This window comes from Erithacus rubecula (genome assembly GCF_903797595.1).
Source record: "Erithacus rubecula genome assembly, chromosome: 4".
NCBI lineage: Eukaryota > Metazoa > Chordata > Aves > Passeriformes > Muscicapidae > Erithacus > Erithacus rubecula.
Genome location: NC_136686.1, coordinates 27,404,860 through 27,419,409, shown reverse-complemented (window position 1 = coordinate 27,419,409; position 14,550 = coordinate 27,404,860). Strand labels below are relative to the sequence as shown.

General features: G+C 39.6%; 1 protein-coding gene across 1 annotated transcript; it reads left to right on the top strand.

The window, feature by feature from the left end:
* Nucleotides 1-1,871: 1,871 nt before the first annotated feature.
* Nucleotides 1,872-14,309, top strand: NDUFA12 (NADH:ubiquinone oxidoreductase subunit A12). Its single transcript, XM_079303031.1, has 4 exons — nt 1,872-2,002; nt 5,204-5,286; nt 6,251-6,338; nt 14,042-14,309. Exons 1-4 carry the CDS (start codon nt 1,914-1,916, stop codon nt 14,220-14,222), a joined length of 441 nt encoding a protein of 146 aa, XP_079159157.1. The 5' UTR covers nt 1,872-1,913; the 3' UTR covers nt 14,223-14,309.
* Nucleotides 14,310-14,550: the final 241 nt, after the last annotated feature.

Genomic DNA, 14,550 nt, shown 5'->3' with positions numbered 1-14,550 from the left:
CAAAATGAAGGGAAGTGTGTCATCCTTTTAGTCATTCAGGAAATAGACTTGTTTGTTTTCAAAAAATATGTTGTTATTCTGTCTTAGGAAAGAAGCCAACTACTTGTGTTCAGATTTGAGAGGCTTGTTTCAGACATTTTAGGCTTGAAAAAAAGTTCTGGCACTAATTTTATGACATGTACTTGAACTAGAGGAGAAAAGCATGGCAGCATTAAATGTATTTAGCAAGAGTTTTTGAGGCAATGAGGTTCAGTATGCTAATTTTGGGGTAAAAAAAGCAACATCTAACAAGAGTCTTAAATTTAAAAACCCTGGGAATTAAATATTTCATATGGTGCATGAGTGTGACAAGCACCTTGACAGCATTTCAATGCTGTCTCCCAAAGATGTCCCAGTAAATCCTTAGGAAGACATACTTGAATTTGCATTCCACTGTATTCAACTGTGACATTTGCACTGAGTTCAGAGAGAGTTTCTGAACACAGTAGTCAGATTCTCTTTTTCATGTACAGTGACACATTAACAGAAGCAATTTAAGTGGATGTGATGGGACTTCAGCAGGTATAAGATAATGAAATTCTCAGTGGAGATCTCACTTGACTAAAGTAATGGAGAAAATGTACAAAAAAAAAATTAAAATGTAATTCAAAGAAGATGCTGTAAAATGTTTCTGCTTCTAAGGAAGTATTTCCCACAAAATCTTCAGTAGCATCAAAGTCACATTAAGAAGTTGATCCATTTTTCCAGTTTTGTGTCACAATGCCTTTTTCTCCTCAGTGCTCTCAGACAAGGAACCATGGTGCCATATGGATCAGTGAAGTGATCCAGATAATTTTAACTCCTGAGGGGAAAAACCCACAACAAACAACTATATTATTTCACTGCCAGCAGAGGAACTGCTCTTGAAGTTATACTTGCAGTCAATGAAAATTATCTCAGTTAAATTAGCCAGGAATAGGCTTAGAAACTGGCATAAGCATTGAACCTATACGATGTTTCCAAAATTGACTTCCTAATTTAAACCACACTTCTTTAATATTTTACACTCCATCATCTGTACTTTGTATCAAAATAATGGTTTCTGTGGATGAAGTTAAAGACAATTAGTGAATGCTGACTGTAAGTTTTCCTCCCTGTTTTTATACCTGCTTCTGTACACTTAGCTGGCCAAATTTTAATATATTTAATAAATTTTCTAAGACTTTGGACTGTGAAAATGCAAATAACCTGCTGCAAATATGCTGAAGCCTAAGACTTGTTGCAGAAGAGATGCTGTCGTTTGGGCACAGAGCACAGAACCAGCAGGGTCTATGTTTTGTGTTTGAAAACAAAACCACTTGTGTTAAAACTAAAAAAATTTGGGTGGAAACTCAGACCACTAGACTTTACATTGAAATGGATATATTTCCACATTGCGAACTTGACTGACACAGGTTTCATTTTCCTTTAAAGCTGAGCACTACCTACTTAATTGTTCACGCTCCAACTCCTGCTTTGTCCCTTCCCAAAACCCCAAATGCGACAGTGACAGACCCGCGGTCTGCACGGGCGAGATGTCCCTGCCCTGATTCCTGATCCGGGCAGTCCTGGGCTCCTTCCTGCGCAGCCTTGGGAACTTTTCTCACCAAGTACGGGGCTGCCAGTTGCCATTTCTGTTACAAAGAGGCTTTTCTCCCTGTCTGGGGTTCACTGCATGTTGCTGACCGTCCCGTGCCAGCAGTAGGGAATCGCTCCGTGGATCGGGACCGTGGCGCACGCGGGCAGCCGAGCCGCAGTGTCGCCCCCCAGCGGCCGCACCGCAGCCCCGCGGGCGGCGCTCGCCGCCGGTGCCGGGTTCCGGTTCCGGTTCCGGTCGGCCGCTCTCACCGGGGCGGCCGGGAGGCGGGGCGGTGCCAGCCGGGGCCCGCCCCAACATGGCGGAGTACCTGCAGGTGCTGAGGCGGGCGATGAAACACCTCGGCGGCCACGGCGGCGTCCGCGGCGCCGTCCTGCAGCTGCTGAGGTAACGCGGCAGCGGCACCGGCGCGGGCGGCGCGGCCTCCCCGCTGCGCCACCGCCGCCCGCGGGGTCACCTTGAGGGCGGGGGCGGGCGGGGTGAGGGGCGCCGCCTCAGCCGGGCCGGGCTCGGGAGGCGCTCCGAGTGCCCTGCGCTCCGCGGCGCCGTGTCCCGGTCGGCAGCGGGTGCTGCCGCAGAGCGGGCCCCGGGCAGGCCCCGCGGCTCTTTTCTCTCCCTGAGGCTCCTTGGAGCGTTCCTGGATGCTGAGCTGTCGGTGCTGCCCCGCCGGGTGTCCGCAGTCCTGTTGCCACAGCCGTGTCTCTGCTGTAGCGGCACTCGGCGCTTCTGTGTGCACTTATCCTGCTCTTTGCCCTGGGTCACCTCAGGCTGGCAGCGGCTTTCTGGAACTGCACAAATCTGAAAGCCGTGCATCTGCTGAAATCCCGTGCTGTAAAGCAAGAGAATTACTTTATCTGCCTTACTGGCTCTGTTTCTATTAATTCACTTCAAACTGCAGATCGCATCTGCTCTTTGGCAGTGGATTGTCGCTGCTGACCTATGCTCAGCTTTGGATGCCCTCCAGCCCCAGGGGCATTTTGTGCAAAATAAGTTGCAGCCTTTGTTTCCATTCATATCTGAGTACTTTCTTCCCCAACTACATAACCTTGCACTTGTCCACCTTAAACTTTCTCCTGTTTTTTTTCCCTCACTCACATCTCATCTCTTTCTTGTGACAAGTATTTTAAACTGTGATACAGCATGCTTGAAACTAGTCCCAAATAGAAGCTGCAGGTTTACAAAGTTACTCTTTTTTCATTCAGATCCTTGATGAAATGTGTGGTTGAAGACTAAATAGTATGTGATCCAAATTCAGCAGTGTCAGTAGCCTGTGTTATCTTTATAGTTAGTCCTGGGAAGGTATTAGAACATATCCAGTAGATATTTTAGGACTGACCACATAGTAAAAAACCTTTTTTTTTAATCAATATTGGGAAGTCAGGAATATGGGATAGAGGTGATTTGCAAATGTAAAATTGCCTGCCATATATCAAGGGGTTTCTTATGTTGGCACGAACAAGCCGAGCTTTCTGAGACTTCTTGAAGGCTTCTTTTCCCCCTCACACACATAATGATGGCCCTTTTTCTGTTACTTCTTGTGGCTTAAATTGATCTGTTTTGAAGAGTTAAACATAGGGTTTTACACAGGTGCTGATCAGGCCTCATCAGTATTTTCATATAGTGGCTTTTGTTCTTGTGGAGCAGTAAGACAATATGTGGTTTCCCATGTATTTTAGCACTTTACTGCTGTTATAATTACTAATTTCTGTCACACACCTACCCCCCTTCCTGCCCCAGGTTGCTTCCTCCACTTTGTTTTCCTTCTTAGGCTGTAGCTATTACTCTGACAGTTCTCAAGAAGAAAGCTGGGGAAATAAAAGTGTGGAAGAGTTTGAGTATTAGGTATCATCAGAGTGCCTCCTCCTAAGCACAGCTTAATGGATGTCCTCAGACATCTTTTGTGAGTCTAAGATCACAGGCTGTGTTGACAGCTTTCTACCACGCAGGAAAAGAGAACAGGCAAGACTGGAGGCAGTGGTGTTCTTTTTTTCCTTCAGAAGACTGAAGTTAGGTGTGCTAGGTGGGGAATCACAGCCAGTCCTCATGACCACACCAACCACAAACAGCTGCTGTCTCCTGCTCACCATTCCAGCCATTAAATCATCCATCCCAGCTCAAAGAATAGGCTTGGTGTTTAAAAGAAGAGTTATCAAGGTGTTCTTTCTTGAAAGGGTTGGTTTTAAGAAATAATCACTGGTAACTGGAAAAAAAATATTTACCCAAGTCAGGAGACTTTCTCTGAATTTCTGAGCTTTTCTCTTTATGTTTTCCATGGAGGCAGCTGCAGAAGATGTAAATGCTATAAAGTCAAATTATTAAGAGCCTTTGTGGCTGGAAACATTATCCTTATTTAAAATTCAGTGAAATTGGCTGGAAAATATTCTTGGGAAGCCATAAATACTTCTTAGTGTCTGATATTGGTATTCAGGGCACATAGTCAGGACAAGGGCATAAGAACAGTTGAAAGAAAGGGAGGGGAAGAAGGGAGATCAGCAGTGGAATGACTTCTTTTTCTGAAGCTGGGAACTCAGGCTTGTATAGCTGAACCAGAGATGTTTGAATGTTTCTTTGATAGAGGAAAGATGTGTCAGAGGATCTCTCTGCCTGCCACCACAGAGATTTAAAATGAGTACCTGCTGGAATGATTGTCACTTTCATGCACCCTGGGAGAAAAGACAAAAATTTCATCTGGGCACATTCCTCCTCTCACTTGGGATTGATTTGAGAGTGTGCATAATACTGCAAACAGCTAAAACCTTTGAGAGGAAACTTTTGCCTATATAATTCGGCCTGGGATAAATTACTGGAATGTCAGTTAAAAGAAAAGCAAAATTGCAGATACAGAGGGAGAAGAGCACTTAGGTTAGTTTTAAGGTTTTATCACTAGAATTTAAATCGTAGGCTCAGTTTAATTATTGATTTCTGTGATAATGTTAATATATGTTCTGTATGAAGAGTTGAATCTCATACACCTTATCTGGGTCTATGTAAATCTCACAGAGTTGCAGGGTGAATGTATGGAACTTTCACAATTATACAAAAGCAAGACAATAACAATTATAGTTTAGGGTTTAGCATGTATTTCCTTAGCTGCAGTGGCCTAAAATATTACTATTCCTCTCTTGGAGGTTACTGCCCACATAGACATGTGAGGTCTCTTGGGCTGCTTCAGTGCTAACCACTTCCAATGGCAATTCAGGCTGAAATAGTAGCTACTCATAGTTCAGAAGGATGGTAACATTTCCTACTAAGTGGATTAACATGTGCCTCTGGGACTCCCACAGTATTTAAGGTTTTGTGGGTGTTAAATTGCTGCATTGTAGAGTTGCTTTATCTTCTGCTATAATGAGCTATTAAATCAGTAAGAGTCCCTGAAAGCCTTTTTGTATGGCTTTTATCATCCTGTCAGTGGGGTGCACATTAGTTGCAGGAATTGGTAATTGTGTTGCATTCCATAAGCCTGAATAGTTTTTTATAAAAGTATCTTTGCATGCATGTATACAGATTTTTACCAACCCTTAAGAAACCTCTGTCACAATTTCATTTTGACAGGACACCAACTGAAATTGTTATTTTGATAATTCACAGGGTCAATGATTTGAAGACTGGTAATCTGATAGGAATTGACAAATATGGCAACAAATACTATGAAGACAAAAGAAACTTCTTTGGTACGTGTGCTAATGTGAACACCTCCCAACCAACTGTGCAGCTCCCACACGGTTTGTGTGCTTTCTGCTAGTGAAATAAAGCTTGCTGCCTGCCTGACTTCCCTGCACTTGTCTTTGTGTGTCTTGGACTTACAGAAATGCTTTGACAGCTTCTGTTTCTCTGTTGCATCCCTCAATTCATTTGCAAACACAGTCTGAAACAATGAATATGGTATAAATATGAGCCAGTCATATGGTCTCCTTGTAGGTAAAGCTATATGATAATGTGATTGAGAGTTGAATTTAGTCCTTGACCTAAAGGCTGCTAGTTTAACAGATGGGGAAAGAAGAAGAACTACATTTAAAACTGCCTCACAGCTTTATCACTTATATGATCACTTCAGGGCAAGGAGCACAGGCTTAACCTTACTGTTATCTTAACTAATGGGATTTTAAATCAAGCTTCTATTGTACTTAAAGAGGCAACACAGGTGACACATAGGCAATTGACACACTGGTCAGGCCATGCTACCTGCTGACTGTAGGTTAACCTGGAGTTAACCAGGGAAAGCACTTGCTGGTTAACATTGCTTGGTAGTTTTGTGTAGCTGAAATTTAGTTTAGTCTTAGGTTATCAGTGGCAATGTCCTTTTTGAAAAGACTCCTCATAATGGAGGAAAAAAAAACCCCAACTGTTTCTCTGCTTACAAAAAAAATGTTGCAAGTTCCTATTTCCCATTATTTTTACAATAGCCAATATTTGCTACCTTGTGAGAGCATTAGATTCAGTCATCTAAAACTACAGTAACAGTGGAAATACGGAAGACTTAGAAAAATAAAGACTCTGCTGGCTTAAAAATAAGTGCCCATTATGGTAGATACTATCACTCAAAATGTTTTTTCTTGGTTTTCCTGAATTCTGTCCTTTATAAGGAAACAATTTATTTTTTTGAGCTAATATGATATTTCTGTTTGTTTACTTAAGGTCGGCACAGATGGGTTGTATATACTGAGGAAATGAATGGCAAAAATACCTTTTGGGAAGTTGATGGAAGCATGGTGCCCCCTGAATGGTAAACTATTTAGCTTAATAATGTGGACAGATACCAATTGTGTAATTGCCTTATATTTTCTTATCTTACAAAGCAGAAAATTTAAAAAAAAGAAGTTTTCATGATCTTAGCTGTCTTGTTTATGACCAGAAGATTTCAGACTTGTCACTTCTAATGTTGAACTGCATTCATGTTCATTGCTCACTGTCCTGGTAGAGACACTCACTGCTTTTTGGATTGAGAAAAGCATTTTACCAGCCAGATTGAGCAGGTCAAGACAGTCTTCTAATTTGCTTTATTACTTGTGATTTCCTGTTAATGGTTTGGCAAAGCCTTGGGCCACTAGAAGTAAAATATTTGTTATTTCCATCATAAGCAAGAACCTAAGGAACATATGGCAATGGTGGAACAACATTTCTTAACCCACAGCCACTAATAGCATGATTGTTTCAATTTATATAGATTGATGTGGTAGTAAACATTGAAATGCCAGGATGCTCCATATGTTGACTGCTACTTGACTATATTTTTTACTGAGGTTTTATTTTCTCTTCAGCATTTCAGTAATAATTCTGTGTAACCTTGAGTTCCAGAAGGTGTATGGCCACAGCTGTTTACCCTTTTTTTGTTTTCCTAGAAAACTCACACCATGTTTGGTGTTAGTGGCTTTCTGCAGCCACAAAGCAGCAAAAGGTGACATCAGAAGAGAAGTGTCTGGGTAGACTGAGCAAACACTGGTTTTTATTACTCCTGTGACAAATGTTTTGTGCCAAGGATGGGATTGATTATAAAATCTCCTAAATTGTGTCTATCAGTGGAACATGTGAGGACTGTGTGGGTAGACTCTCTACGTGGTCAATTTTGTTTCAAGCTCTTCCATCCTTACATTATGTTCAATGTAGTTAATGCTTTTTTCTGTCTTATCTGGTAAGACCTGAATGGCATTGTTTGTGGAAGTGATGTTAGAATCTCAAACACCAGTGCCTTGCTCTCAGTATAACTGTTGTTTGGTTCTGGTTGTTAACTCCTATTAGACTGTGCTGGGTTTTAAGATTTTCTTTATTTTGAGGCACAAATTTTGTTTTACACAGGTTTTGGATTTTATTTTGGTTTTTCCTTTGCTTGTATTTATGGGATATTTGTTGCCTCTTTACAAACCTCAGTAGAGAGTTTCTTCCTGAGAATCAAAGTGATGTTTCGAGGGTTAAAGTAGTTTGTGTGCTTCACAGAAATTAATGAGGTAGAAAACCTTGTTTTCCTATCAATGTGGAAAAAAATCCTTTAAAAGAAGCGCAAAGATTTCACTATTTTCAAGACTGGTAAGTGTAATGAGGCACAAAATGTAAACAGTCTTGTGTTCTAAGGTATTTTTGTCATGAAACTTAGTTGTGCAGTACCAGTCAGGTTTGTAGATTTGGGGCTTTTTGGGGAGGGGATGGTATTTCTTGCTGGCAAATTTGTAAGTCCCATGATAAATGTTTATTCTTACATAGAAATCTTAGCCTTGTGATACATCTAAATCACTGATGTGTATTTCCATACAGCTTAGAGACATCTTTAAAAATAGAAATATTTTGACTAGGAATTAATGCTATCTTTTAAGACTTATTAAAAAATTTAACCTGGTTCTATACTGCCTTAAATTTTTAACATGGCATGGACTCCTGAATTGAGATTGACAATATTTTGTACAAGCTGCTGTCAGTGTAACACTAAAGTTGTGCAACAGGTAATGAGTGGTTATTTTGGACCCAGAAATTTGTTGGAAATAAATTAAACTTATATTAACAAAGAGAGTTATTAATCCATAGTGTAATAGGATAATATATGTTTGTTGTCTGTCGATCAACTGGGAATTATTTAAAGTATCACTGTTAGAGGTGAGTGTGATCTAGATGCTTCCTCTAAACCCTGATGTTTTTACTCTGGAATTCAGTTAATTTATCTCAGCTCAGTGAAGTTTTGTGGGTATGTTGTTGTATCCTCTTCTTGCAGTAAGTTGTGTGCCTTCAGGATTGTAGAACGTGAATATTGTTCACGTACAATCAAGTGAAACTCATGTATGATGAACTGGGGAAAAAAAGCATTTTGGTGTGTTGAAAAGTTCTGGAAACAATTGGAAAAAATGCTACCCTTTACCTTCTCTCAGATACTAGAGAAAAAGAAAAAGCAGCAAGAAAAAATGCCTTATATCTAATAACATATTGTAAAACCATTTTAGGAGTTACTGAGTATTTTCAGTTCTCTTTTGACAATGGGTGTACTGAAACTGTACAGTCTAAAGGAAATCAGGATGTTTTGACATATGTCTACTCTCCAGGGAATCGAGACTGTTGCTTTTTAAAAATATTTCCACACTAGAATATGTAGGCTTGTGGTTTATTTGGACTTAGTTGTTATTTCACTTCTTTTTTACTCTGGGTTTTCTTTTTTTCTTTTTCTTTTTTTTTTTTTTTTTTTTTCTTTTTTTCCCCAAAATTCAGGTGTTGGTATCTGCTTTGTTGTAGACAAGTTAATTAGATTTTTTAAAAATTTCTTAAATACTTGCCTTGGGAATGACAAATATTAATCTTCTTGTAATGCTTTACAAGATATTTGGCACCATTTTTTTTCCTTCACAAATTAATCTTTTTCACTTTTAGACAGTGAGAGAAACCAAATACTTGTTTTGTCTCTTACTAGTGAGTGTTGTTTGCAGGAGCTCAGGGCTTCCATTTTTGAACACAATGAACGGGTGTGCTCTTTGAACATATAAACAGTGGAAGTTAAATCTGTTTATAGCAATGCCTGTGGGGACTGTGTTTAGTGCTTTCATGGATGTCTCCATTGCAGCATCACTAATCCCTGGCCTGTGTGTTTAAGCTGTTTGTTTAGTGTATTTCTGGTGTAATGTACTTTGGTTTGCATTTTGGCCAAATACTTTGAACAAAGAAATTGACAACTGGTGTAAGTGTACACACTAGTTAAAAATAAATTGCTATTTCAGTATCATCCCGTGGGGAAAGAAGAGCTGTAATTTGAGAATAGTTTTTTCCTTTTGTAGGGACACTTCATTTTGCCAGCACTATCCTGTGAATTTGTGGTGTCTGTCCTGTACTTTGAGGTTTATTTCCTTATGGTGCAAATCTGACATCTTTAGAAGGAGCTCCAGGAGTGTTTACTTCATATAGTGAAGTATTGCAAATTTACCTTCAGTTTAATAGTCTGCATCTTCTTTAGTTGATCTGGCAGGGAGGAATGTAGCACCTCAGACTTAAGTGAAAATGTAAAGAAATGTGCAATTCTCCTTTAAAAATGCTGCTTTTCAAGTTTGCCTAAGGAAAATAAAACAGAAAGCTTGAACTGAAAAGGAAGAGGAATGGGGAAATTTTCACCATTCTAGTAGCTTCACAATAAATTCATGGGGTTTTTTAACTCAATTAAATGCTAATTTGGTGTTTTCAGGTAAATTGGATTCCATCTCATTACTATGGTGTAGTAGCTTGCATGAGAAATTAAAGTTATCTCTGATGTGTAAACAAATAAACACATTTGTTGTCTCTTTTTCCTTCTCTGCCCTGTGACCTGAACCCACATCTTCATTTCTCTTGTCTCATTGCAGTATGGTTAACTTGTGGCAAAAAGTGGATGTTAACAAGTTGGCAAACACTGTGAGCTGAGGCAGGCTGTGCCTGAACCTTGCAGATGCACATATGGTAGTGGCTGCTGAGTTTGTGTAGCATCAGTTGTTGTTTGACAGCTTGTACATCATATAATTGGCTCCAGTTCCTTGTAGCTTCAGTTTGAAATCTACTTGCTTTTAAGTATTTGTTAAAACTTCGGAAAAAATTCTACATAGTCTTGAGAGCTTTGAAGATGCTTTGCAGTGTCTTTTAATCATTTATGCAAGAAAAATTGCAAAGGCTTTGCTGGCCTCAGTCTGCTTCCTAGTGACTGCTCACTGATTCAGGAAGCTGCTTCATCCTCTTCAGAGCTGCTTGCATCCTCCTGATTTTTCTGTGCTCTGTCCAAGTTGTCTGCATCTTTGTGGGTTTTCAGTCATTAATTGCTTTTGAATCCTTTCTTTCCCATGATGCATTTATAGGCAGAGTTTGTATAGAAATCTGGCCATCTGCAGGATGTCAGATCTCTTTATTCATGCTGTTCAGTCTAGTGCATGAAAAGCTTTTCTTGAGCATCTGGGGATAGAGTCTGAGATTTCAGAACTTCAAGCTATTCTTTTAGGCAGGTATCAAGGGGAAGGTCTTCCCAAAGTAAAGTTTTCAAGATTTTAAGTGGAAAGTGGGAGCTTTTGTTTGAGAGAACAGACTCAGCAAACCAAAATGCTTTTGTAAGTCACATGTGCTTCTAAGGGGAATCTTTTGTGACCAGGTAAAGCCCTGAAAACTCCTAAATATAAGAAAAATTCATAATGGATTGATTGTATAAAACTTTTGAAATCTCTTCATGTTTTTTAATACCTGTGACTGTACTGGCATGTCTTGTCAGTGAGTAATTTTACTTTTACTTTCCAATGAGAAAATGTGATTCAAGAGTTGGTTTTGCTGATCTCTTTAAATTTGAGCCTGGTTTCATGTTGATGTTACAGAAATCCAGAAAATCTTAATCCCAAAGACATTAATTACTCAAAAATGTTGTAATTTAAAAGATGTTATGGATTTAGTCTTAAAAAGCTGCACGGCAATAGTTTAAATGACAGGCAGAGCAACTATGTTAAATGATAACATAGTTATCATTTATGAATGAAATGATAACTATGAAACTTTTCTAAAGTTTGAAGGAATGAATGTGTGACAAGTACACTTGTAATGACAGAAGTGCCAGACATTACACAGGCTTGGAATATAGTTGATTTTAGCTGAGCATTTATACAGTTCTAGTGCTGTGCTTGCTCCAGCCTGTCTTTCAGGGCCTTTGTAACTGGGTTTCTGTCTGACAAATTTTTCTCTTGGTGGTGTATGTGACTCTTGGGGAGCACGAGGATGCTGAGGCATGATGACAGGTGCCTAAATAGGGATTTGTGTGCAGGATCCTTATCCACTGTTACTAGAAGCATCACTAGGTGAACATGTGTGTGTTATAAGTTGCTTGTGTCATGGTTTAACCCTAGGCAGTCACTTGTCCACTCTCCCTCCAGTGGGACTGTGGAGAGAGTTGGAAGGGTAAAAGCTGAGATAAGCACAGCTCAATAGGGAAAGCAGAAGCTGCACACAGCCAAAGCAAAATAAGAATTCATTCACTGCTTCCCATGGGTAGGCAGGCGTTCAGCCATCTCCAGGAGAGCGAGGCCCCATCATGCATAATGCATAAAGATAAATATCAGTCCAAACATCCCCTTCTACCTGCTTCTACCCCTTACTTTATGTACTGAGCATGATGCCATGTGGTACAGAATATTCCTTTGGTCATTTGGGGTCACCTGTCCTGGCTGTGTCACCTCCCAGCGTCCCATACACCCCTGACAGCATGGCAGTACAAAAAGCAGAAAAGGCCTTGGCTCTGTGTAAGCCCTGCTCAGCAATAACAAAAACATCTCTGTATTATCAACCCTGTGTTCAGCACAAATGCAAAACAGAACCCCATACCAGCCACTGTGAGGAAAACTAACTATCCCAGCCCAAAGCAGCACACTCACATAAGATTTAAGTTCACTTTATTAATATCCCTTGCACATTGCAATAATAGCCTTAGTTTTTATTTTTAAAAAGAAGATTAACTCTACCCTGGCCAAAGCCAGCGTGTTCCAGTAAGCAGTTTTAAAAAGCTGGGGCTCCTATGGAGTGATATTGCAAAGCAGTCCTTGAGTCAGTAGTAGTAGTAATTCTTTTGCCCTTTCTCTCATGCCACAAACTCTGTGTTTCTGTGTTAGCAATGCAGAGCTGGTTGGGTGTGAGCACAGGATCCCTCCTCTGTCAGGTTAGCTTTTTTGCAGTGTTTCTGCCAACCTTGATCAGACTGTCTGAGGACACGTGGTACCTGAGGTGATGTGAAGCACAGCAGTACTCAGAATTCTTCTGACAGGTGTGAACTGGGCAAGAGGGTTCACCCAAGCTGAGAAAGTTTCGTGTGTTGTGGCCAGGGCATTTCAGAGGCTGGTTTAAAGCACCAGGGTTCAAATTGAGCAAGACCTGATCCTGTATCACCAGACCACATCATGTTTAGTAGTGCTATGGGGCCACCTTTTTCCAGACAGAAATCGTTATCTTTTTTGTTAATAAAAGCAGTGCAAAATGTACACTTTGAATGTGACCAGATTTATAAAGAAGAGTGGAAAGAGGAAGAACATTATATACATGTGTATAACTTTCAAACTTTAAAGTGGATCATTTTTCCCACAGGAAGCTGTTCTTTGCCTCTAAACACGTTTTTTTACTTCTTAATTTTAAACGACCTTATGGTTCCATCTGATTTTACATTCAACCCAGTTTCCTGGCAGCCCTTAGTCCTACAATATGTGGCTTTAGTTTGGGGGTTTTGTTTGTTTTTTACTTCTAGAAAAGGAACTTTAGGCTGACACTTTAAAATGACATTTTTTTACTCAAGTTATAGCCAAAGTTGTGATTTTTTTTCCTTTTTTTTTTTTTTTAATACATGTCAAGAAGCAATTTCAAAAGATTACCAACCTTCTGTAGAGCTCTTTGGATTTAGAATATACCTGTCAGTCTTATTTCTCACCACTTTTATCATGGTTTTGTTTTTTGTTTTTTGTATAAATGAAGTGTGCTGGATTTGTTACTAAGGGCTGAAGATGCAATTTTTAGGTTTTCTAATAGAACTAAAAAAACAGGACTTCGCATTTTTAGGTCAGCTCTTTGCAAAAGCTGATTAGCAGAAGTCTCCTTAATTCTACTTCAATAAAAAATGTAAGCTTGCAAAAAATGTCATAACCTCACTTATGTCATAACTACATACAGTATGAAGTACATGTGAACTGACAGATAATTGAAATGTAATTCATATTTGAAAGTTGCTTCAGGCACTGAAATAGAAAAGGGATGAAATCAATTCAGTTTGTCCCTGCTTCAGTGTTTCACTAAATTGTTAGGGAAAATGCTTTGCTTGATCATTATTGTTGCTTGCACAAAGAAAGATTGGCATTTAGTTCATAGGTAAAGGCTAATCACTGGAATCACTTGGTAATTATCCTATTACTGATTGGTATTAATCATTGTGTTGTGCAGTCAGTAAATATTTATGTGCTTGTTTTAGGTGTACTTACATCGTTAATCTGTATCCCAAGTGCCAGCCTCATGTATGTTTTGAAAATAGCATTGAAATTGTTTTGCAGCATAGTCTTCTGGTAACTAAAAACAAAATAAATTTCCATCACCTAACAAAGAAAAAGCCCAGGCAACAAAACCAGACCTTATGGTTTTGTCATTTGCAGTGCCTGCCTTAACCTTGCAGCCTGGTGAAGGCTTTACAAACAAGTGACAACATACTCTGCCCAAATACTGAGCATACAAAAGAACAGGAAATTTGAACTTAGGTGTGCTTTCAATTGCTTGGAGGCAGGTGTTACTTTTCAGTTATGCTTGTGAAACTAATTAAAATCAGTTTCCTGTAGTCTCATTCAAATTCACACTGGATTAAAATTATTTTCTTCACTTCTCAGAGCGAATACTTAGTGTCTCTTCAGAGGAGGACCCTTGGCAGTCAGGAGTTAGGCTTGGTAGACATCATGTGATGTTACTTAATAACAATATGTCTTTTTTCCTCCTAAGGCATCGCTGGCTGCACTCAATGACAGATGACCCTCCAACTACTCATCCACCAGTTGCTCGTAAATTTATCTGGGAGAACCATAAATTCAATGTGAGTGGCACTCCTGAGCAGTATGTGCCTTACTCCACTACTCGCAAGAAGATACACGAGTGGATCCCACCTAAAACAGCCAGCAAGTAACAACAGCAACAACATGACTTGGCTTGGGCTTTCAGTGTAAATTGTGTTTTCACTGGTTTTGTTCAGAATAAAAGCCTCCTATAGCAATTGTAATTTAGTTTATTGAATTGGGAGCAGGAAAGTGAGAAAATTTTGGGAATAGGACAGAATACATGGCAAGTCTTAATCTCATCAAGGTATTGTGCTTTTTCTAATATTTTCAGTGTCCTGTCTTTAAAGAAGAAGCTCTCAAACTCTTTTTAGCATGATAACCATTCCTGTGGTAGTTACTTCTCATATTTGTGTCATTCAACAGAACACAAATACACATTTGAATTACAGATTTCTC

Coding starts and splice junctions, on each gene's coding strand:
- NDUFA12 (XM_079303031.1), top strand. CDS start 1,914: ATGGCGGAGTACCTGCAGGTGCTGAGGCGGGCGATGAAACACCTCGGC. Junction 2,003..5,203: donor GCCGTCCTGCAGCTGCTGAG/GTAACGCGGCAG, acceptor GATAATTCACAG/GGTCAATGATTTGAAGACTG. Junction 6,339..14,041: donor AGCATGGTGCCCCCTGAATG/GTAAACTATTTA, acceptor TTTCCTCCTAAG/GCATCGCTGGCTGCACTCAA.